This window comes from Nannospalax galili, unplaced genomic scaffold, assembly GCF_000622305.1.
Source record: "Nannospalax galili isolate Female #2095 unplaced genomic scaffold, S.galili_v1.0 scaffold6, whole genome shotgun sequence".
Classification (NCBI taxonomy): domain Eukaryota; kingdom Metazoa; phylum Chordata; class Mammalia; order Rodentia; family Spalacidae; genus Nannospalax; species Nannospalax galili.
This window is the reverse complement of record NW_008355036.1, coordinates 543,799-566,099: the sequence shown is the minus strand read 5'-3', so window position 1 is coordinate 566,099 and position 22,301 is coordinate 543,799. Positions and strand designations below refer to the sequence as shown.

Here is a 22,301-nt window from a genome sequence, read left to right as displayed (position 1 = left end):
ACAGGATTTCAGAGACTTGCAGGGAGAATTTCAGTGCCTGGTGGGGAATGTCATTCTGAATTAAAAGGTCTCATTGGGAAGTTAGACCAACAGAGTTGTGAAATATGGATGAAATGTAGAGGTTAGGTACTGAGCAGGCACTGAAGTCACTGGGGGTGATGTTACCTAGACATAGGGTAAGGATTCCTGGGATCCTAAGAGGCTCTGTGTCTTTGGCTTAAAGGAGGCAGTTCAACATCTAAGAACAATGGCAGCATGGTGGGTGGAATAAGATACTTTTTCTTAAGAATAACAAGCTCCCAGGTAGGATAAGGCTGAGATCTTAGCAGACAGTCTGAGAGTGCCTGCTCCTACCTCCATTGTAGGGGCTGAGATCTCAGCAGACCTCCAGAGAATGCTGGTTCTTGCCTCCCTCTGGCATAGGGGCTGAGAACTCAGGAGACTGCCTGAGAGTGCCTGGATCCTGCCTCCATGTGGTGAAGCCTTTGCAAGGGAACTGACACTGATTCTACCTACTCCAACAGCTATCAAGGTGCCTGAAAATAAATCCTGAGTCCATCATTCTCGAGTCCAGCCTTGGCAGACAAAAGAAAAATGAGGAGGAGCCCAATAGAGGGATGCTTTTGGAAGCTCTCATCAAGAAATTCCAATGGACTCTCATACGAACATTTGAAATTTGCCCTGTTCTGACTTTTTTCTGATTCTCTTTCTAGAACTCATAATGCTAACTACTCTTGCCTTTACTTCTCCTTCACATCTCCTAGGCACCAGTCAAGGACTTTCTTTTCTCTGTACAATTAAAGAGTTATGTAATTTGGGAGTCTTTCAGATAGATCCACTGAAGGGGTACTCCAGCTGCCTCACCCTGCGTCCCTATTCAGCATGGAAGAAGCCAGAGTGGTCTGTGTCCTGATTCCCTGTTGGCAACTTGGGTAACCTCTTCAGGGGATGGTGTGATAAGAATTGGCTAGGCAGTTAGAGTAAAAAGACCCCAAAGAAAAGTAGCCAGTTTCTTGGCTAAAAATCAAAATGTCCTTGGACTGCTTAGCAACATACTCTGTTCCAAAGGCCAAAAATGTCAAAAGTATTTGGGAGCTTTTATCTAATCCCTAAAAGATTTTAGGGTTACCTCTTCAGAGGAGGGAATGTTAGAGTAGCAAAAAGCCCCATTTAAAAAAAAAGAAAAGAAAAGAAAGAGTACATGAAGTTACCAGGAGAACGTGATGAGGCGATGTGGGAGGAGCTGGAGGGAGTGGGCGTGGATTTGATCAAAGCACCTTGTATGCACGTATGAAATTCTCCCTCTGTGGGCATTTCATGATTCAGGTGCACTTACCTACATGCAGGCAATACACACATACACATAAAATAAAAATAATAAATAAAATAAAAAACAGTTAAAAGTGCATGAAGCTGTTCAGGAAAAAGTGATGGGGAGATATGGGAGGAGTTGGAGGGGAGGGAGTGGGCATGGATTTGATCAAAACAGCTTATATGCATGTATGAAATTTTCAATAATTTTTTAAAAGTTAAAAAAATAGAATAACAAGCTCCCCAAAATCAAATTTAAAAAATGGGTAGTGTATGTCTGCAACCCCAGCACTCAGGAGGTAGAGACAGGATCAAAAGTTCAAGATCATCCTTGACAGAGTTTGAGGCCAGTCTGGGCTACATGAGACCCTCTCTTAAAAAAATAACAGCTGGGCGTGGTGGCGCAGGCCTTTGATCCCAGCACTTGGGAGGAGGCAGAGGCAGGTGGATGTCTGTGAGTTCAAGGCCAGCCTGGTCTACATAGTGAGTTCCAGGCAAGCTGGGGCTACAGGGAGATGTCTCAAAAAGACAAAAAACAAAAACAAAACCGAAAAACCAGTGGCTGGAGAGATGACTCAGTGGTTAGGAACACTGGTTGTTCTTGCAGAAGACCCAGGTTCGAATCCCAGCACCCACATGGCAGCTAACAACTGTCTATAACTCCAGTTCTAGGGGATTCAACAGCCTCTTCTGTCCTCCGTGGGCACTGCACGACACGGGTGCACTTACCTACGTGCAGGCAATACACGAATACACATAAAATAAAAATAATAAATAAAATATTAAAAAACAACAACAACAACAACAAAAGAAAAAGGAACCCAGAGGCACTGTAAAACCATCATGACCTCTAGATTGGAATTTTCTCAAAGTGTGGTCCCCAAACCAGCAGACTCCGTATTACCTGAGTAGTTCTTAAGGATGCAGATTTTCAGTCTGCTCATCAATCATGTTAGACTGAGCCCTCTACGTGATGCCTACTGATGTTTGAGAACCACTGGTCTAGATCACACAAGTGAACAGTTGCTTACATGAGCTGGATTTAGCAGGCTTGTCAGAACCTAAAGCAATAACCTTTTTATTGAAAGTTTGACAAGACACAGGCAAGATGTCAACTGCCCCAACCATGCTTGCAGTGACCTGACCTAGTTTAGCCTTCATCTTTGGGTTCTGGGTCCCTGCCTTTGTCAAAGAAGTAATGAACCAGACTAGACCATGTTATTGGCATAAGATCACACTTTAGTTCAGAGACAGATTTGCATAAATATTTGAAATGGGTCCACCCTAGCAGGTGGCAGCCTGAGAACATGTGACTCTCTATAACCCTGTGACAGACACCACCACCCTTTAGACACTGAAGATAGTCATGGTCATTTCCAAAGACAGCTCTGGGTTAGCTATGGAGCTTGTTTTGACATCACCATCAACTCCTGGCCCCATATCTCTCTTAAACTGATATTTCCCCCCTGTGAGGTAGATTGTTTATTGGGGAAACCAAATAGAAAATATTGTTTTTTTAATTTAACTTTGCTAGTCCTTTGCAAAGAGGCTGGTTCTGAAGTCTTCCATTTGGGTCAATAAGTGCACTTTTACCTTTTAACCTATGCTCTCTACCAGAATCTAAGCAAGGTCAGTCCACTAGACAGTCAACTGTAGGATCTGTCATCCTTATACTCTCTTCTCTTCCCCACTTATGAATTTGGACAGTACCCAAAGGGCTGCAGCAATATGGGAGGTCCATGCCATCTTGGTATGTAACATCACCTCAGAGGGGACCCTTGTCTATATCCCAGCAGCCCAAGTTCATGAACATAAGACATTCCCCCCAGGGGTCACAGGGGACATGGCTGACTTCCACAGGACTTGGCACCCTCAGGTTTCAGAGCTTCATCACAGGTGTCAGAGGCCTGGCCTAAGGGATCCCTGCATTCCACAGTCCGCCGCTGCCATCCACCTCCACAAGTGCTGTGACACTCAGACCAGTCCCCCAGCACCCACTCTGCATGGGGCAGTGGCTGGATGATGTTGGTGGTGGCTCTCTCTTTGCTGTTCTGCATGCTGAAGTCCATGTCATTGGGAACAAAGAAGGTATATCTGACTTTTGGGGGGAAGACCCCACCAGGTATAGTCAGGAGCTGCAATGTCAGAGACTCAGGTAGGGCCCGGAAGCTCTGCAGCCGCTCCAGGGTCGCCATGGAGCCACTGTATTTTAGAATGGTCCCCTTGATCAAGATGTCCTGTTCTAAGGCAGAGATAGCCAGGTTTCCATTGAGCAGGTACTGCCCGTTGACTGTCTTCAGAGCTAGGTAGCTAAAGTCATTCTGGATCCCTGGGTGGCTCCGTTGTTTCACATCAATGTTTGTGGCACCAGCTGGGATGGTAACAATGTCATTGTATCCATAACTATGATAGAGACAGAAAGACTCTGTTAGGTCCAGTGGCTCCCCAGTCTGGAAAATGAAATGGGTTCCTCAGGTGCTTGGGGGTGGGCAGACAAAAATAAGTAACAAATAATAAAGTAACTGCCCCATAGCTCTACCTGCTTTAGTTGCTGAGGCAGACAAGATTGTCTTGGGTGTTGGGATTTCTAAGGTTTTTTTCTTCATCTGGCAAGTCTACTGTGGATATTTGGGTTGAGACATTTAGATGTGTAGATCTAGACAACAACATGGATAGGAGAGCCCAGAAGAAAAGCACAGGCAACCTGGCACCTCTTGGCTCAAATGAGATCTCAAGTACATTCAGTTCCTTGCAGTGGTATGAAACGAGGCTCGGCCACCCCCATGCCTAGAGTTCAAATTCATATAGGAAAATCTGATCCCCTTACTCATGCCAGAACCCATCCAGGACAGAGGTCTCACACTGCCTCTTTGAGTCAACCTGCATCTAGTATTTGATTACTATGGATGTGGGGAAAGATAGGGGAATAAAGTGGATTCTTTAGAGCCACCTTCTAAGTGTGCTCAGATACTGTGGGCATTGAGTTTTCAGTGATGGGGTACTATTTGGGAGAATGCCTCCAGTCCATTTTAGGCATAAGGCTTTATGTAGGATCGAAGAGCTTAATTCTTTGTTCTCCTATTGGGGGAATCTGGGTTCCACAGGTTTGGGAGAAAGTATTGAGAAAGATGGTCAGGTGGTTTCTTTGCTATTCTTGCTGCATGCCCAGATGGGGTCAAGTGCTTAGTCTGGGGCTACAAAAGCTAAGGCCCATGTGTCTAGAACCTAGGAAGAAGTGGTTAAGGGACCCAGGATCTGAATAGCTCATCCCTTTTTTTCCCATTTATTTTGAGCTTAAATTTGAAATTATTTCCAAGTTGTCTGCTATGAACTGGGTCTATTTTCTGAGACTAGTGATAAGAGATTTCATATATATATATATTATATCTAATATGTACATGGGAATATATATATACATATATGTATGGGAAGGAGAAGATAAAAGAGGGGGAGGGAAGGAAGGAGAGAGGGACAGAAGAAGGAAGAAAGGGAGTGAGGGAGAGGAGGAGGGAGAAGGGGATGATTCGGTACAGGATGGATGGAGGGAGGGAGGGAAGGAGAGAAGAAGGGAGAGAGAGATTAAGATTATGGGGAAGGGTGGAGTAAGCCTCACTGGGGAGAAAACTAGTCAGTAAAGAAACGAAAACTGGAGGTACTGGGGCTGGACTAGTGAGAGGAGGCTTGGATGCCTACACAGCTGGAAGAAAGTCGTATGAATGTACTTGATACCAGAGTGGCAGAGTATGACCCACAAGAAACACTTGACCTTGTCTTTACTCTCTAGGACTCTACAGGAAGTACAAGAAACAGCAGATAGTAAACAACCACCTAGTACTTAAGAAACGTGGTCTGGCATGCAGAGAGACCCTAGACTTACTCTGTAGAACTGTAGGAAAAAAATAAATAAATAAAAATAAGAACAAGAAAGAAACCTAGGTTTTCTTTCTGGTGGTCATTGATTATCAGCATCACCTCAGAAGAGTCAATCTTCACTCTTGATGATCTATCCACAGGAAGGATAGGGCTCCCTTGCCTTGAGGTGAAATGTCCTTCTAGTAAGTGACTTGGGGTAGCTGTTTTGTGGCCGAGGTCTGTGTTACTCAGTGTTGCTCTCCTGCTGATTGACTCAGAGCTGACATATTCCCATCCATGTGGCCTCCAACTCTGATAAAATAATGGCTGCCCTGGTTCCATCCTCTGTATGGCCAGATCTTATGCTAAGTGCTCTACCTATCCCACTTCAAGAAATCCTTAGAATGACTGATAAAGAGATGGCCACTGACATTCTATACAGAAATGGCTTAGAGTAGCTGCAAGACTCATCACACCTGCACAACTATTAAGTAGCAGCTACAATTCAAGCTTAAGGCCATCAGCATCCAAAGCCCTTTATGTTTTTCTGCCTGATACAATCACTAGCCAACCTACCTGGAGGGGGTGAAGGAACCAGAGACCTTCCTGCAGGAAGTGCCTTTGCCCCCACATACTCCACATTTGTCCAGCTTCTTAGGTGAGTTTACCACGTGGTCACAGCCAGCCTTGACGCACTGGCCCCGTACACAGATGGACAGACTATCAGGCCCACACAGAGTGCCGTCGATCACCTGCATAAGGAAAGTTAAGAGAGGATGTGTGGAGCTCAGAAACAGTCTGAAGGTAGAGTGGTATAGCACCCCTACCACCAATCTGAATCCAGGAGCATTCTCACCTTGGCTTCAAACACTTTGAACTCACTACTCCCCCGGGCTCTGCAAAACAGCTTGCATCGGTCCCGGGGGGACACCCCTGAATATTTGGGGACCCACTGCCGGAAATTCCCATCCAGGTCAGTGTGGTTGTAGGCATTATATTTCTCACACTGCTGCTCTCTGAAGCTTTTTCCTGAAAAGAGTAAGAAATGGCATGGAGATAACACAACTGCCAAGGAAGGACCCTGGTAGAGAAAGCTGGATCCAGGGCCCCTTTTTTCCTCTAGGCTCTGGACTCAACCCAAGGAAACAAGGACTTGGGCCCAGTGTTTCCGGACATATCTGGGTGCAGGTGTGATACTTCCTTAAAGGTGCAAAGAAAGGAGTCATCCTCACACTGAGCTTTCTGGGATAAATATCTTTCCCATTTGTAAGTGTGTGGTCAGTACAGAACAATACACAGAACTATATTTCAGGGCCCTGTTAATTATACTCTATATTGATTTCCCTGGTGACACTGGATATGTGGCCACAGACTCATAGACTTACATTTCTTCTCTGGTCTTGTCTCTACATCCCATTTTGTGATTGAGTGTATCTATGGGGGAGCTCCATTTGTAGACACTATAATTACCTCCCAACTCGGTCATGCTAAGCACCATTTTGTCTTTCCAATAATTGGTTTGGTTTGACGTTATTATGCTCCTGAATGAGACTGTCACTCTGGCATCCTGAACATTCAAGAGTCTCTCTCTGCTATTCCATTTCTAATCTGCCGTAATATCCTCTACTAAGTTCAGGAAATTTTGATTCAAATTGCCTGCATGTCATTCTTGTAATCCCAAAGTCAAACCTCATGTCCTCCCCTGGGAGCCCTGAGCTCAGCCTTCTACATTCTTTGCCTCCAGACCAGTCTATCCTCCAGATGTGGATATTTCCCTTGCACCCTTTCAGGGATATTTCCCTGAAATTAGGCCTGATCTTCTCAACCCTTGCTGTTCATTTGAATGGCCTATGGAGACTTCTAAACACAGATGCTGAGTTTGTGAGTCAGTAGAGCTGAAGGGGTCTTGACTGTGCTTCGGAAAAGCTTCTACTTGACCTGGTAGGATAGCTGTAATGGGCAAACTCCAGATGTTGTTTCAGGCTTTAAGGACTTTTGTGGTCTAGCCTTGACATGCTGCTGCATTCTGATGGATTCCACCTGAGCAAATACTAGCAATCCTCACAAGCCTAGGGTTTGTGACTCATAGAGTAAGCCTTAATTGCTGTGTAAAGAGTTTGCATCACTAATCAGATTGCAAAGTCCTTGAGGACAGAGACCATGCCTTATGCATTGTTTACATCCTCTGTAGTATATTATAGTTCTGGACACATAGGTATTGACAAATACTTGATGGAAGTGACTGATCTTGGTACATCTGAAATCATGACAACACCTATCATCCATGTCTACCTTGGATCTTTCCCCAGAATGTCTCAGCCCACATGCCCAGCAAGCTCTCACAGTTTCAGAGTGAAGTTTCTAGAGCCTCATACCATTGCTGATCTTTCCTGCTTAGCAAAACTGCAGAGCCTACAGATTTCCCTATTAAACACCAATTCAATGCCAGGGCGTCTTGGCACTTGGGAGAATTTCTCCTAAAGCTCTGCTTGTCTTTTCATGCTGCCAACATTTCCTGGAGCTGCCCAAGCTAGAGCTGGAGGGATGGTGGGGAAAAAAAACAAAAAACAAAAAAAACCCTTCTGCTTCCCTTTCCTAAGTTGGCCACTGTCCCTCTCCACCTTGGAGTTCATGTGTGTGTTTTCTAGCATATCCTCAGGGATAGGAATGAGTAGGGGGAGGCAGAGGCGGTACTTCTTCTTGAGAAGGCTCTGTTAAGCAGTTGTCAGGGCCCCAAGAAGATGGGAAGCTCTTCTCAGAAAGAATGTACCCAGGAATTGCACTCAGAAATCCTCCCTCCTGCTCAGGCTGAATGTTGGCTAGAGAGACCTTGGAGGTTTGGCTCTGACACTTGCTTTGGAAAAGACTTCCATCTGTACACAGGGCTCAGATGTTTCTAGGAGGATTATTATCCTTGACACCAACTTCTCTGTGAAGGCTCCTTCCTGATAGGTTTGGTTGGGAGTGACTTGCTGTCTCTATAGCTCAGAAGACTAGGACCAGGGCAGTCTCTCTCCTTTACATTACCAGCCTCTCACAACCATGAGAGCAGTTCTGGGTCCCTGAAAACTGTCTCCAAGCTTGTGTCTTATGGAGTCCACATAAGTCTGGATCATAGGTTCAACTCTGTACCTGGGGAGACCACCCTTCCTCTCCTCTTGGGATCTGTGGCACCCAAACCAGCAGATGCTCTGGCATTACCGTTAGGCGGGCATTCCTCTGTCTTGCATGACTGGTACTTGGCTCTCTCACCCAGGCAATATCTTCCTCCATTCTGGGGCTCAGGCTTATCGCACTCACGGTGTGAAAACTGTATTCCTCCTCCGCAGGTTCGGGAACATTCTCCCCAGGGTCCCCATGGGCCCCAGTCTCCATCTACCACAGCCTGTAATACATAATGTCACAGAATCAGGACCAAAGGAGAGGGACTTCAGTTGGTGACTGTGAACCTGACTTCCTCAGCTGAGTGTGTGGCGTTCTATAAATGATTTCAATTACTTGCTTAGTGATGATGTAGTCTACTTGACTGGAGCTTGCTGAGCTCGTTCATGTGACTGCCCAGTGCAAAAAAATAGCACTTTGCCCCAGCCAGCACAATAGCTGCAGAATGAGTCTTGTATGGATAAGGTTAGGTCTGGTGCAGTAGTTTGCCACTGGGGCTCATGCTGTCCTCCACAGGACACTGAGCAGTGTGTAGAGTCATTGTGGCTGCCTCACCTGGGGAGAATATTCACTACTGGCCTCTTCTGGGTCAAGACAAACATGCTGCTAAGTCTCCAACAATGCAAACAGGACTTCAAAAAAACCTTTTCCAGCTATGAATGTCACTAGTGCTGAGTCTGAGAAACCTAGTCTAAAGGAAATGGCACCGAGACTGGTTCCAGTTCTAGAATGATGCTGGGCATAAACAGAATCACAAGTTCACAATGGACTTATGAAAACAAAGCTGCTCTTTGGTAGCTTCACAGAGGGTTCAAAATTAAAAACATTTTTTTTCCAATTACAAAAGCAACATTTGCTCATAGAAAAATGCAAACAGAAGCTGGACGCACGCCTTTAATCCCAGCACTCTAGAGGCAGAAGCAGATGGATCTTTGTGAGTTCGTGGCCAGCCTGATCTACATAGTGAGTTCCAGGATAGCTGGGGCTACAGGGAGACCCTGTCTCAAAAAGACAAAAAAAAAAAAGGAAGTATTAAAAGAAGTTACGTGTATAATTGACCAGAAGAAGAAACATACTAATGATCAAAATAACTGACAATATAATGGAATTTGAATGCCCTGTCAAAAAAAAAAAAAAAAAAAAAAAAAAAAAAAAAAGACAAAAAAAAAGCAAACAGAAGAGTGTGAAGAAAAGAATGCTTTCAAAAGGCACTGTTACGCAGATAAAACTGTTTTCATGATTTTCGTCAGTAGCCTTTCCCTCTTTTGCTCAGAGTATAAAATTCTAAAGATGTGGTGTTTTCATTTGACAGAGACACGACTCTGTATATAGAAGTTAGGAGTTAGTTTTTGATTCTGCCTTTTCACTTTAAGACTATATGATCCCATCATTGTTTTGCATCACTCTCTCACCACAGTTAGTGTGGCTCTGCCTCTGGAAGATGAGTGGACAGACCCTTCTCCTCTCCCCTCAACACCATAAGAAGAGAATGAGTAGGGAAAACAGGAGGTAGCTGAGCTGGAGTTCATGAACACAGCACCAGCCCAGGCTTTGGATGAGTGTGTGGCTTCCATAGCCCAAGGATACTTTGGAGCCTCAGCACAGAGGTATGCCACCTTGGACAGCCCTTGGAGTATGCTCCAGCCACCATGGCGATTCAGCACTGGGCTGGTCCCAGACTGTGAAACTCACTGGATGGTATTTCATCATGATGGCTCCGTGACTTGCACTAAGAGAAATGCGATCAGCCTTGCTGTTTGGACGTATTAAGAGCAAGGAGAAGAAGGGAATCACTTAAAACCCTCGCTGGCACTGCCTTGGTTTTTCATGCAAGTTTCCTCTGTGCTCGGCCAAGTTCTCTCTGCCTGGACACAGGCCACTCAGATCCCGTCTCCTCTCCTCTTGGAGCATGAAATTCCGACAATTACACTTTTTCTCTGATCTTTAATTAGGAACTCAGCTTAAACTCAGTAGGCTATGAATATTTTCACTCAGTCCTTGAAGAAATGTTGCTATCCCTTTACTCTCTCTTTATAGTGGATTCATCCAGGCTCCCATTTATGCCCACCTTCTGATCATCACACCTCCATCAATCTGCTGGAGCCCTCAAATCAGCTCCAAAACAACACCGAGAAGTTGCCAAAGTACCAGGAGCAATGGCAACATCCTGTTGACCATGAGTTTAGCCTCTAAGCTCCTTGTGTGTGGGCAGTTGTGATTTGGTTTTTGTTGTTGCTTTTGTTGAAAGATGAGTAATTTTTCTTAGAAGCTACACGTTGCAGCTTGGCCTGAAGCTTCTTAGTTCCTGATTCTCGAGCATAATGTCCCCCTTGCAAATAGCCATTGCCTTCCCCTCCAGCTTTCCTCTCCTCCCCTTTTCTTCCCTCCACTTCCCTCACCTGGGGAGTCTCCATTTCCTCCTTGGGCAGACAGTTGCCATCCAGGCAGAAGTGCTCTGGCCCACAGGGCGTACCATCAGCCCAGAGCAGGCTGCCATTCTTTGTGTGGCAAACTGGCTCATTGCTATCTTGGTGGCGGCACCAGAGCTGGGCACAGATGTCCTCCATGGAGGTATTGGGGCAGTGGCGGAAGTCAGGCCCAAAGATCTGCTTGCACTGTTGGTCCAGCTCATAGAGGGTGCTGTGGCCTGGCAGGCCTGTGGGAAGGGGCAGGGCTGAAGTAGGGGCATCTAGGAGACAGTCTCCTGAGAACAGAGGAAACAGACCAGTCAGAACAAGGGCAGGGTCTTGCTCTCAGCCCTCCATGGTCCTTGTACTAAGTTCCAATTCTATATAATGTCCTTTAGTATCCAGCCATTCCAGTTTCCTCATCTTTGATCTAAACACCATCAATGTCTAACCAGGTACATAGACCTCATTTAATTCTGGCCAACAGGAGCAAGGGTTTATGTAGGATAAGCTTTCCTTTGCTGTCTAGAACATGTCATTCCCTGAAACACACAGCATGTACCTAGTGAATGCCAGCTAACTGTACTATTAAACCACATCACAATATATGGGTGTGTGTAAACGTGTACTTGAGAGCCATGACATGCTATTAAAACCTAAGTACTGATGTTTGCACGATCTACTACTTTTGCATCAGCTACATTCCTGCTTCCTTCACCAAGAAGAATCTAGAATTTTGCTTTACTACTTCATTCGACAGTTCAAACTTCTTAACCAAACACCCTCATCCTAGATCCTTGCTCTCATGTTATCTGCCCACAGCCCTTTTGCCATTTCTGAGCTGTCATACAGTCCACCACTCTAGCCTGGAACATTCTCTTCTCTGGTCTTTCAAACTACAAACATTCTTCCATTCCTTTAACTTCTGCTTAAACTCACCACATCCAGATAACCTTCTCAAAATAATTCCTCTTGCTTTGTAATGAATAAATCTAACTTAGTCCAAGGTTTGTGCTATGGGAAGATGGGGCAAGGAAGAACACTCTGGGAGAATGCTTAGCATGCCTTTCTAGAATGACATGCCTCTGAAGTCTCTCCCCACCCCATAGGCTTTGTGAGAAAGCACAGCTGCAGGGAGTCCCCAAGCAGAGCAGGTGTGAGTAGCCATCGAAGAGGCTCCATAGCAGCTGGACAGGGAGAAGCAGGGGGGAGTTGAATGGAGCCTACCATGGCCATCGTCCAGGAGCTCTGTGAGGTACATGGCACTGCAGGGAGACCAAGGCAGCGTCTTGTTCACGTGGATGAAGAACGGTGCCATCATGTGGTATTTGCCCATGGACCCAAAGAGTCTCATGCAGGGCTTAGAGTCATCGTGGGGCATGCTGAGAACGTGCCCTGGGGGAGCAGAGACCTGTGGTTCACTCCAGCTGCTCCCACCTCCAGCTGGCCCCACCTCCAGTTGCCCTTTCCTGCCCATGTGCTCCCCACATGTCCAGCAGTGGTGATGGTCCCTACAGTGGTACTGTGTCACGAGCTCCTCACTGGCATAGCCAGCCAGACTCCCTGAACCCTTTCATTTTGGGTCTCACCCTGGGCTCCGCTTGTCCCGGAAGCCTTCTCAAATGACAGAGGATCATTGAGACCCCTTTATTGCCTGCCCAGCCTGTCTGGAACTCACATCTATTTCTACTGTTGGTAAGCTTCATGGTAACTGAACACTTGTTCCATGTTTTGGCATTCTCTGGGTAATGCTGATGATGGCCCAGGACTAATTTAATGCTTTGATCTAATGCTTAGAGTAGGAGTGGAGTTAATAGCATCAAGTGCAGCTTTTATCTGCACAGAACCACTGTCAATGGGTAAGTGTGAGGCTGCCTCCTTCCCATCATCCAGGAAGCTGTGGATCTGGAGGAGGCAGCTTCCTGTGATGCATGAAGAAAGCTCTGGCATGATAAGTCTTACCTAGCTCATGGGCCAGTGTGTAGGCTGCCTGCAGACCCTCATCCTTGATCACGGAGCAGCTCTTGTTAGGGTCACAGATGGTGCCGACATCTGCCATCCCCAGGGTGTCACACTGCTCCCCCTTCCCGCAGAAGTTCTGTTTTGTGGAGAGAGCATGCTAATTTGGTTGTAGGAGTAGGGCAGCTGGCGTGGGGACCAGGCACAAGACATTTCGACTTCTGTGAGATACCACTTGCTGGTGCAAGCGTCACTTGTGCTCACAGTCTTCTAAAGCTTTTTTTTTTTTTTTTTTTTTTTTTTTTTTTTTAAAAAAAATGAATGGGATCCCTGGGCATGGTGGGCATGCCTTTAGTCCCAGCACTCAGGAGGCAGAGGTAGGGAGATTGCTATGAATTCAAGGCCAGCCTGGTCTACATAGGGAGTTCCAGGTCAGTTGGGACTACAGGGAGACCCTGTCTCAAAAAAAAAAAAAAAAAAAAAAAAGAAGAAGAAGAATGGGATCAGCAATAGCATTTGGCATCTAGACATCTCACCTAGTTGTCCTGCATTATTGGTTTTTCTGTCTCAGTTGTGGCCAAGCTAGTTCACCTATCTTTGCCTGTCTAATCTGAAAAGTGGACTGAGAAACAGTAAACTATTATTGCTAAGTGCACACAGAGGAGGGGGGTAGGGGTGAGAGAGAGCTGTCAAGAGGCATTTATGAGTGATAGAAACTTCCTGTCTGCTTTCCCATAGGCTAGTCATGCTGTTCTGGCTGGCAGTGCCCTAGGTTGGCCTGATTGGGAGAAGTGCACAATGGTTCAGGGCGTGACCCTGCAGTAAGACTGCTTGGGCTCAACCACGGGCACTGCTGCTGTATGGCCTCTTGGTGCCTCAGTTTCCTCAGTTGCAAAATGGGGATAACACTAGTTTCTCCTGTTGGCTCTTGTGAAGACTGATGAGGTGGGCATAGCCTGGCAAACATGACCATGCTCCCTGGCCTTCAACAAAGCTGTTTAAGTCACATTAGAGAGGTGGGCAGTCCTCCTGCTATGTGAAAACCCCCAGGGATCCATAGGTTACCTGTCCCTAAGCTTAGCAAAGATAGAAGACAGAACCCTGTTCCCATTTCCAGCCCCAGGCTTCTCACAGGGCAGCTTGAGCCTGTTTCCTTTTGGTATGATCTCAGCAGACAGCTGGTCACAAACTTTTGGAAAAGAGCCCTTACAAGATTCTTCTCCTTCCCTTGCAAAGGCCTCACACTTGTCCTCATGACCTCCTCCTCCTCCTCATTCCAGCAAGAGGCCTCCAGAGTCCAGCTGGGGCCAGCAGGGAGACAATTCCCATGTTTGGGCAGGCCTCAGGGCTCTCTCTTTGATCTGCCCATCTCCTCTACTCCCTGGCTTTCAGAACCAGCCCACACACCTGTCTGGTGAACAAAATGGCAGTGTCATAGTGCTCTGGGTGGCGGTCACTGGGCTTGTTGAAACGCCGCTGCCAGCTGCAGAAGTTGCGCAGTGTGAGCCCACCGTTGTCCGACACCTCTGGGCCCCATCCTTCTTCTTCCACTATCAGCACTTTTACTACCACAAGGTTGATGGAGTTCCTGATGCTTGGGTGCTTGTAGATTCGGGCTGCCATGGACATCACTGTGAGGATGTGGTTCTGCGGGTAGAGGGGAATAGCGTGGAGATCACGAGTCACCTTCATAGCCTAGGCTACCTGCTGCCACCACCTTTTGTTAGGAAACACTTAGCTCATTCAAGCCAGCCTCTGGGCTGAGCACTAGATACATAGTATCTCACTGGGGACTGGTAGGATATTCCCAGTCTCAGAGTTATTTCCCTTCATTTTCCCAGAGAAGAAAACTAAGGCTCAGTAGCTAGTCCAAGATCACAAAGCTAAGGAGCCATCATCTGAACCCAGACCTGCCTCGTCATAAAACGAACCCATTTAACACCCAGACTAGTTCATGTGGTGATTTAAATCCTACTTTAATTAAAACTCAATAAAATCAGAATGGACAGTTCTCCCATTGCATCAGCCCCATTTCAAGTATATCAACATCTGTATATTGCTTATGGCAATTGTACTGGAGTTGCAAATAGCTCTCTTAGGTTGGGTGGCTTATTCCTCCTGATCTGGATACCGACTTTCCAAGTATCCCCAGTCTTCCCTGGCTTCAATCCAGAAGCAATAATCAGAGGGTTCACAGTTAGTGGTATTTTCTTCTCAGAATCCATCCAAGCATTTTCCTGATGTTTGTTGGGATAGCTTCTACTTTTCAGCATGGGAACTGTTAACTTTGAAGATGGTTCTAATAATCACTCTTAGCAAAAGCTACTCTGCAATAGCCATTGGGGTAGACACATCTCATTAACTTCTTACAGTAACTCTACGAATCAGTCATTGCCATTTCAAGTTCAATAACTTGAAGATCACACTGGTTTTAAAGCCAAGATGCCAGTCCAGGTGTCTGTCTGAGGGCCACACTCTTCCCATTGAGTTTCCCAGAGTTTGTCTTTCTGGATTTTGCCTGGATAGCCCCACGGCACTTTTCCCCTTCTGCCTGGGGCTTGAGAGAAGCCGGAGGGCCTAATGAGACCCACATGCAGAGGATCCCACCTGCTTTCAGTTCCACCCAGGCCAGCTGAAGGGCTTATGGCCCTACGTCATTACTTGGCCCCTGGCCTATCCTTGAGCTGCCTACTGCTCTCCTGCTGGATTCCAAGGCTTTGAGAGGAGGCCAGATGGGAGCTCACTGTCTTGCCTTAGGGATCTCTTGGATTATTTCGCAGAGGCAGAGAAAAGAGGGGCAGAAGGAGGCATGGCTTGAGCCCATGTGTGGCCAGCTGAGCAGTCCCTGGCTTGCTCTGCTTCTCTGCTTCCTGGAGTCCTGCCTCCTTCAGCCCCTCTCTCTGTTCTCCTGTGGTCTGAAAGGTGGGAGTGTAAGGAGAGGAAAGGCTAAGGAGGAACGTTCCATGGGGAGGCCATCTGTGGGAGTTCTAGATGCATCTGATTATTTGTGAATGGGACTTGTCTGCTCATCTTGCAGGTAACAGGCCAGATGTTTTGTTAGTCCTATAAACAGGGATTGGCAGGTTTCTAAGCACCGGTTACTCAGCATGCCATGCACACTAGCTTGCTTAGGCTGATGTAGACATCTTATCAGCAGAGCTGCAACTTGGCATTTGTCCCTTGAGTTGGATTCCTGAGGGGAAAAAAGCAATCACATCATTATGCAACCGGGGGTGAGCCCTGAGGAATGGTAGCTTGTGAGGGGAATTGCTGGTCAGATCTTCATTGCTTCCTGAGGGAGGACAGACAGAGTCTCTCTGGTAATCGTCCAGGACCAGCCCCTGGGATTTCTTCTGAAGCAGTCTGCAGCAATTCTCCCAAGATTTCTTCAAGTCTCAATTCCATAATCTGAAAACTAAGGAGGTCTTTTCAAAACAGCATGAAGCCATGCTACTAGCTTTTAGGTATTGGGCCAAGGCAGTTTAGCATGAGGAACTGGAAGACTTGGGGTCTGAGAATAGTCTGTATACCCAAGCTCAACAGACCAAACCAGACTGAGGCAGAGTGACAGATGATGCAATAGTCCCGTAGGGAAAAGCCAAATGACTATGTGGAGGGAGTACAGTGTACGGAGCTCATGAGATCCTCTTCTCCAGATACTGAACAGCTGCTGAGCTGGCTAGAGTCACTGCCTCCACTCAATGGCTGGCTTATAAAGATATCTGAAGTTCTTATCACTGACTATCTTATAAGATAATCTGTTTAGCGAGGGGACAGAAAGATTCCGTGGGCCAATACTTCTTTCAGAACCCCCAGTTCTTGTCTCACCGAGAAGCACTGTCACCCCATCATTTCCCATGTCCATTTGGCTCCTCTGAGATATAGTGGTGGGAGCTGTGCATTGTAGTTCATCTCACAGTTCTCTGGGGAGATGAATCACTGAACTTGGGCTAGGTATGTCACATGGAGTCTATGAGCTTCTGATTCCCCATCCATTCTCTGGGTCCTGAAGGGCAGACCTGACTTATAGTCATCTGGGGAGCAGGCCTAGGAGCCAGTCAAGGAAAAGGTCAGATGACTTGCTCCACCACCTGGTATCTATTTATATCTCCCTGCTCACCACACAAGGACAAACTGTGAATGTGATTGAGATTCTGTCCTCCATGCACTGGGGGCCCCAGTCCAGTATGCAACCTCTAGAACCACCTCAGGGTGATGGGAGGATGGGGGCCCATGATCTCCACAGCCACGGTGAGCCAGCAACTTAGGAATCCCAGGCTCTTAACTTCCCTTAGGTAAAGGTGGCATTTTCTTGGGGGGGGTGCTTTTCTCTGTCGGTACCCCCTGAAATTCTTTGAGCCACAGAGATAAGAACATTCTTGTCCCTGGATTCTGGCTGCTCCCATGGCAAAGAAAGTCTACTTTTGTTATCCTTGTGGAGGTTGAGCCTGGGCCAAATGCACTTCCAGTGGCCTCTCGTCCTGGCTACAGTGTCATGCGTTGTATTTTGCTTATTTGGTTTTACACTGTGGATCCTAAATCTTTCCTGCATGGCACACCTGGGGGATCAGAAGGGTTGCAACAGGTGCCCACACTTGGTGTTCTTACTCTTCCTTCCTGGCATTGACTCGAGGGCTTTGGATAGTGCTGGAAGGGGGGTTGGGAAAAACAAAGGAAGAAAAAAGAGCAAGACTAACATGGCCATCCTTCATCTCACCTTGTTCTCCAAACAGCAGAAGGTGATTTTGCCTCAAAAGCACATCCTTATTCAGAACTGTCAGAAATTAGCCTTAAACATTCAGCTGGGGCAGTCTGCAAAGATGGTCTCTTTGCCATGTGGGAGAGCAAAACTGAAAAGCAGTGACTAGCATTCCAGTGATGCATGGCTATGCCATCATACCCCTGCTGAAAAATGCTTTCCATCACCAAAGGCAACTCTAATAAAAACTATGCTTTGTTGAAGATTAATTTTGTACCAGGCCCTGGTTCAGGTGTGTCCCATGCTCTGTTACATTCTCAACACAATGCTAGGACATGAGTATGTCCTATTTTCCTGGTGAAGAAATCACAATATAGAGAGACTTGTCTAGGAAAACCCAGCTACTTCCATCTCCCTCCTAAGTCTATGCTCCTGGCCACCACACTTGACTGCTACAGGGAAAACTTCAGCCTAGAAAAAACAAATCCAAAGCATGCAAGCAAGCAAGACTGTCCTGTCATCTATACACACCCCATATTAGGATATATGGACTTTTATTTTATTATTTTATTTTTTATTTTGTCTGTTTTGAGACAGGGTCTCCTTGTAGCCCCAGCTGTCCTGGAACTCACTATGTAGACCAGACTGGCCTCAAACTCACAAAGATCCGCCTGCCTCTGCCTCCCAAGTGCTGGGATTAAAGGCGTGCGCCACCACGCCTGGCTGGACTTTTATTTTTTTAAATACTCAATATCTTTGGTCATTCTGACTGCAGAAGATGCAAAGCACAGAAAGGATTCATTGTTTGGTAGGTGGGATGAACATAATTAATGCCAACATAACAGTCTTTCACCCATGAAGACCGATGTAGCTACAGAGCTGGTGGAACCCGTGTCTGTGCATCGTCCAAAGCGGCACATAATTGACATTAAAAGATGTCACTATTAATAATTATGCCAAAGCAGGCACAAGATGGGACTGTATTAGGCTATAGGATCACTATACTAGTAGGGCTTTTGGGAAAAAAATTGTCCCAGAGGATATAAGAAAATGAGACGGCCAAAATGGACCCCCAGGAGCCTGATGTCTGGGAATGGCCAGGTATGCTTTGGCAAAGGCAAGCACCACTCCCAGACCCTCCCTGCTAAGGATTCAGAAGCTCTGTTTGCTACTGAGGTCTATGCAGGAGAGCTCTGCCAACCACTCACTCTGCCCCAAGTTCATTCAGGGAACAACTAGCAGCACTGAAACGTAGACAAAGTTAATGGACTCTCATGAGGTGGTCCCTCCTTTCAGAAAGCCCTCTTTGTCTGAACTCCTTAACCCCGAAGCCAGCTAGGAAGGTGGGAGGCAGGGGCCTCCCTTTGTGAAAGGATTAAGTGAACTCACTTGCACAGAGTTGTCATTGTCATTTAGTAGTGATACCAGCCTGGATCATAGCTAATTCTTTCTCAAAGCTTTAAAGATGGTTGTTTCTTCTCAGAACAGGGCTTGACATTAGTTTGGGCATCTTGGGACTGCTGGATTTAAGGAGCCATGCCACAACTTAGACAGGTATGAGAATGTGAACAGAATCACAGCTCCTCCTCATGAAAAGATGAAGTAAAGTACAGTAACAAAGAGTGCCGAACTTAGGTTCAGGAAACCAGGTGATGAATCCAGCTTGCCACTTACCAGCATGACCTTGGGAAAGTCACTAGTCCTCTTTGAGCTCCTCTCTGCCTCCCTCACAAGCATTTCCATTAAGGTCATGCATGTAAAACCATTCTGTAAATGGAACATACTCAGAGTTTCTGAGCCTTCCAGAAAATGGGCTCATCATGAAGCAGCCTCACAGATGCTTAGATCAGAATCCATTACCTGGTCCAAATGTCTTGTTTTCTCTAGAGGGCCAGGGCTCTTCTTATCACCATTATCACACACTTCAATTACCCTAAGACACCCCAAAGTACCTTCAATCTGTGTTGAATGAATTGCCAGGAATCTTCTTGAAGGGTATATGTCAAGGACTGGCTTCTGTCTGGGGGAGGTGGATTTGAGTTAGCCAGGTTTTGAAGCACCAGAACTTGATTTTCAGAGAAAGCTAACTTGGATAGCAACAAACCTGGATTTCAGGCAGAAGTCAACATAAACTGGAACAGAACCAGACAGATGTCCTGCTTCAGTGGCTCAGGAGTGCTGGAGCCTGGAACCAAAGTTTGACAGTCTCTGGACAGCTGTGATTTTTGGATATACTAAGTATGTTCTTGAGGGAAATGCTTAGCATCTCCAGTGTTTAAATGAGGAGCTGGGAGAGAGGTTCTAGGGAGGGTGTTTTGGCTCTGAGGTCTGAACAACTAACTGACTTTTCTTGCTGCTTCCCCATGTTCTTGTTGGCCTTCCTACATTGTGGCTGTCAGGCATATATCTGAGACTTGGGGGACAGATGGAGATTTTAGCTCTGGGTTTACAATGAACCTATCTCAGGTTGTTCATGGAGGAGTCCCCTGGGGCCAGGTGTGATAGTCTTAATGAGATGGGGGACCTCCTCTCTTCACTCCCCTCCCACATCTTCTCCAAAATTTGCTGGGGGAAAGGAGTCTGAAGAAGTGGCTGGTACCTCCTTTCAGGGTGGGCAGAGAATCAAATATGCGATCAGTGCAGACGCAAACCTCAAGGGATTGATGGCTCAGAGCTGCCTTGCAGTGCTCTGAGCACAGCCAAAACCACAAACGTGTGTGAGGAGCCTGCCCCCAGCTTAACTGGTCCCTCTAAGTAGCTAGAAGAGCAACCATGTGAACCTCTTACCTACAGCCCTTCCCATTCTCTCCATCTAGTTTTCATTGGTTCTTTCTTTCTCATTTTGCTCATCCTCATCACAAGAAGGGTGGAAAAGAACAGATGAGAAACGGGGCTGACTGCCTCCTTGCCTGGCTGTTCTGCAGAGGTGATGCCCATGCCCTTGGTGCCCCCAACAGTAAGGCACAGGCTGAGCATAGGATGGGGACCCTAACCAATGATGCCAAAAGTGTTAACTGGACTACTGTGGGGCCAGAATCTGTTCTAGGAGAACTGTGATCTTAGAGTAGATCAACTCCCTCTAATTGGCATATCTCTGGCTCTAAATGCCCTGGGGGGAAATGGACCCCTAACATCTTCTCTCTCTGGAAAGACCTTTGCCTTGTCTTTGGAGGAAAGTATTGGGTCCTCTTGCTGAGTCAACACCATCTCTGCACTACCAGTGATCTTCTGGACCCAGGTTTTCTGTCCCAGGTGTGTTGAAAGCTGAGTGTGGATTGAGGATGGTTGAGTGGACTAAGCTCAGGTCTGGTTCTTTTGGAGACAATAACTGACAAAGTTCGTCCTTACTCCTGCTTCCTCTCCTTCTCACTGAGACTTCAGTTTCCTGGGCTGAACCCCCAGGCAGAAATTCTGCTTTCTTCCCTTTTTGTCACTGGATGCTGGCACTGCCAAGTTCTGCCAGGGCTGAGCGCCAGGTTGGCAAGGTATACTATACCCCTTGATCAGAACCAGCTGGGCGCACAAAAGTTGGGCAGCCCCCCCCCCCACCTTCCAGGTTCAGTTCTCTCCAATGTCTTTAACTTACAGCAGCCCCAGTTCTGCACCAAAAGGAGTCACTGTCTCAGCCCAGTTGCCTTTCCTTGGGAGGCTCAGAAAGCTGGGAACAGTAGGGAGTTGAAGGAAGCAGGGATGCGGAGCGGGGCTCTTTCAAAACGTGCAATTTTCAGCTTCCTTGGAAGAAGCAGGTACCCGGGACTGCGGGAGACTCAGGATGCGGTCTAGGACAGACAGCATCACTGTAAATTGGAAGGGACTAGCGGGGTTGCGGAAGTAAGAAGCCGGGATGGCAGAAGTTAAAGGAGTTACCGCTCTTTCTCAGAAAGGAGAGAGTGCTATTTGGGGTTGGGCTTGGGAGCGGGAAGGAGTTTTCTCAGCGGTACTGGGAAGGGAAGAATTGAGAGGCGTCGGGAGGCACGGGACTAACTAACAGGCTGGTGCCCGTGGAAGGCTCTCGAATCCTACCTGAAGGTCGGGCCCATAGAAGGTAGCCATGGATGCGTCGGCCACCAGCAGCGTTTCCACGAAGCGAGCCTCGGACACAAACCGCTTGCTCCTAGTTGTGGCCCCGGAGGGTGGTGGCAATTCGCTGGAGCTTTCTGCCTCTTCTTTGCGCACCTTCCTTTTGTCCTGCTCCTGTGCGTCGTCGCCTCTCTCCTGCCCTTGCGCCTCTCCCATCTCCACCTCCCACTCGAGTCCTTGAGGGAGGGGGAAGGCTTCCGCAAACACCTGGTCCTCACCGCGCGCCCCGGGCCCCCAGCGCTGCAGGCGGTGCGGCTGGTCCAGGGAGTCCCCGGCGCCCTGCGGCTGGATGGTGAACTCCTCGCCCGCCAGCAAGAAGGAGCCACTCAGCCCGCGACACAGGCTGACGGCCGCCAGCGATTCTGGCTCCCCATTCACTGTGCCGGAGAAGAAGCAGCCGCGCAGCCCCAGCTCGCCCCCAGCCGCCGCGCGGGAGCCCCCGAGACGCTCGATCTTGAACTCGGGCGCCAGGAAGCTGGCGTCGGGTGCCAGGCGCAGCACGAAGCCCTGGCCGAAGGCGGACAGGTGAAACGCGAGCTCGCTCGCGCTGCCCGGCAACCGCGTGGGCACTACCAGTTCCGAGGCCTGCCCCTGGGTTCCGGGTCCGGCTGGGGCGCCGCAGACCAGTGGCGGCGGCGGCGGCAGCAGCCACAGCAGCAGCGGTAGCAGCAGCAGCGGCAGGGTCGGCCACCGGGTGGCGGCGGGGTCGGAGAGCATGGGGGCTGAGGGGTGCTCCACGCGGGAGAGGGGAGAAGCCCGCCCGGCGCGGGCAGGTGCTGGCGGCCCCGAGCGCGGCCCCGCCGCTCTCTCCAGGAAAAAGATCAGATGGG

At 47.7% G+C, this 22,301-nt stretch overlaps 1 protein-coding gene across 1 annotated transcript; it reads right to left on the bottom strand.

Moving 5' to 3' along the window:
• Positions 1-2,392: 2,392 nt before the first annotated feature.
• On the bottom strand, positions 2,393-22,222 carry Adamts8 (ADAM metallopeptidase with thrombospondin type 1 motif 8). The gene is made up of 9 exons (XM_008852101.3): positions 21,415-22,222; positions 14,100-14,339; positions 12,696-12,831; positions 11,961-12,128; positions 10,725-11,029; positions 8,365-8,548; positions 6,020-6,192; positions 5,740-5,915; positions 2,393-3,714 (listed from the first exon to the last, which is right to left on the bottom strand). Exons 1-9 carry the CDS (start codon positions 22,186-22,188, stop codon positions 3,144-3,146), a joined length of 2,727 nt encoding a protein of 908 aa, XP_008850323.1. The 5' UTR covers positions 22,189-22,222; the 3' UTR covers positions 2,393-3,143.
• Between the last annotated feature and the right edge of the window lie 79 nt (positions 22,223-22,301).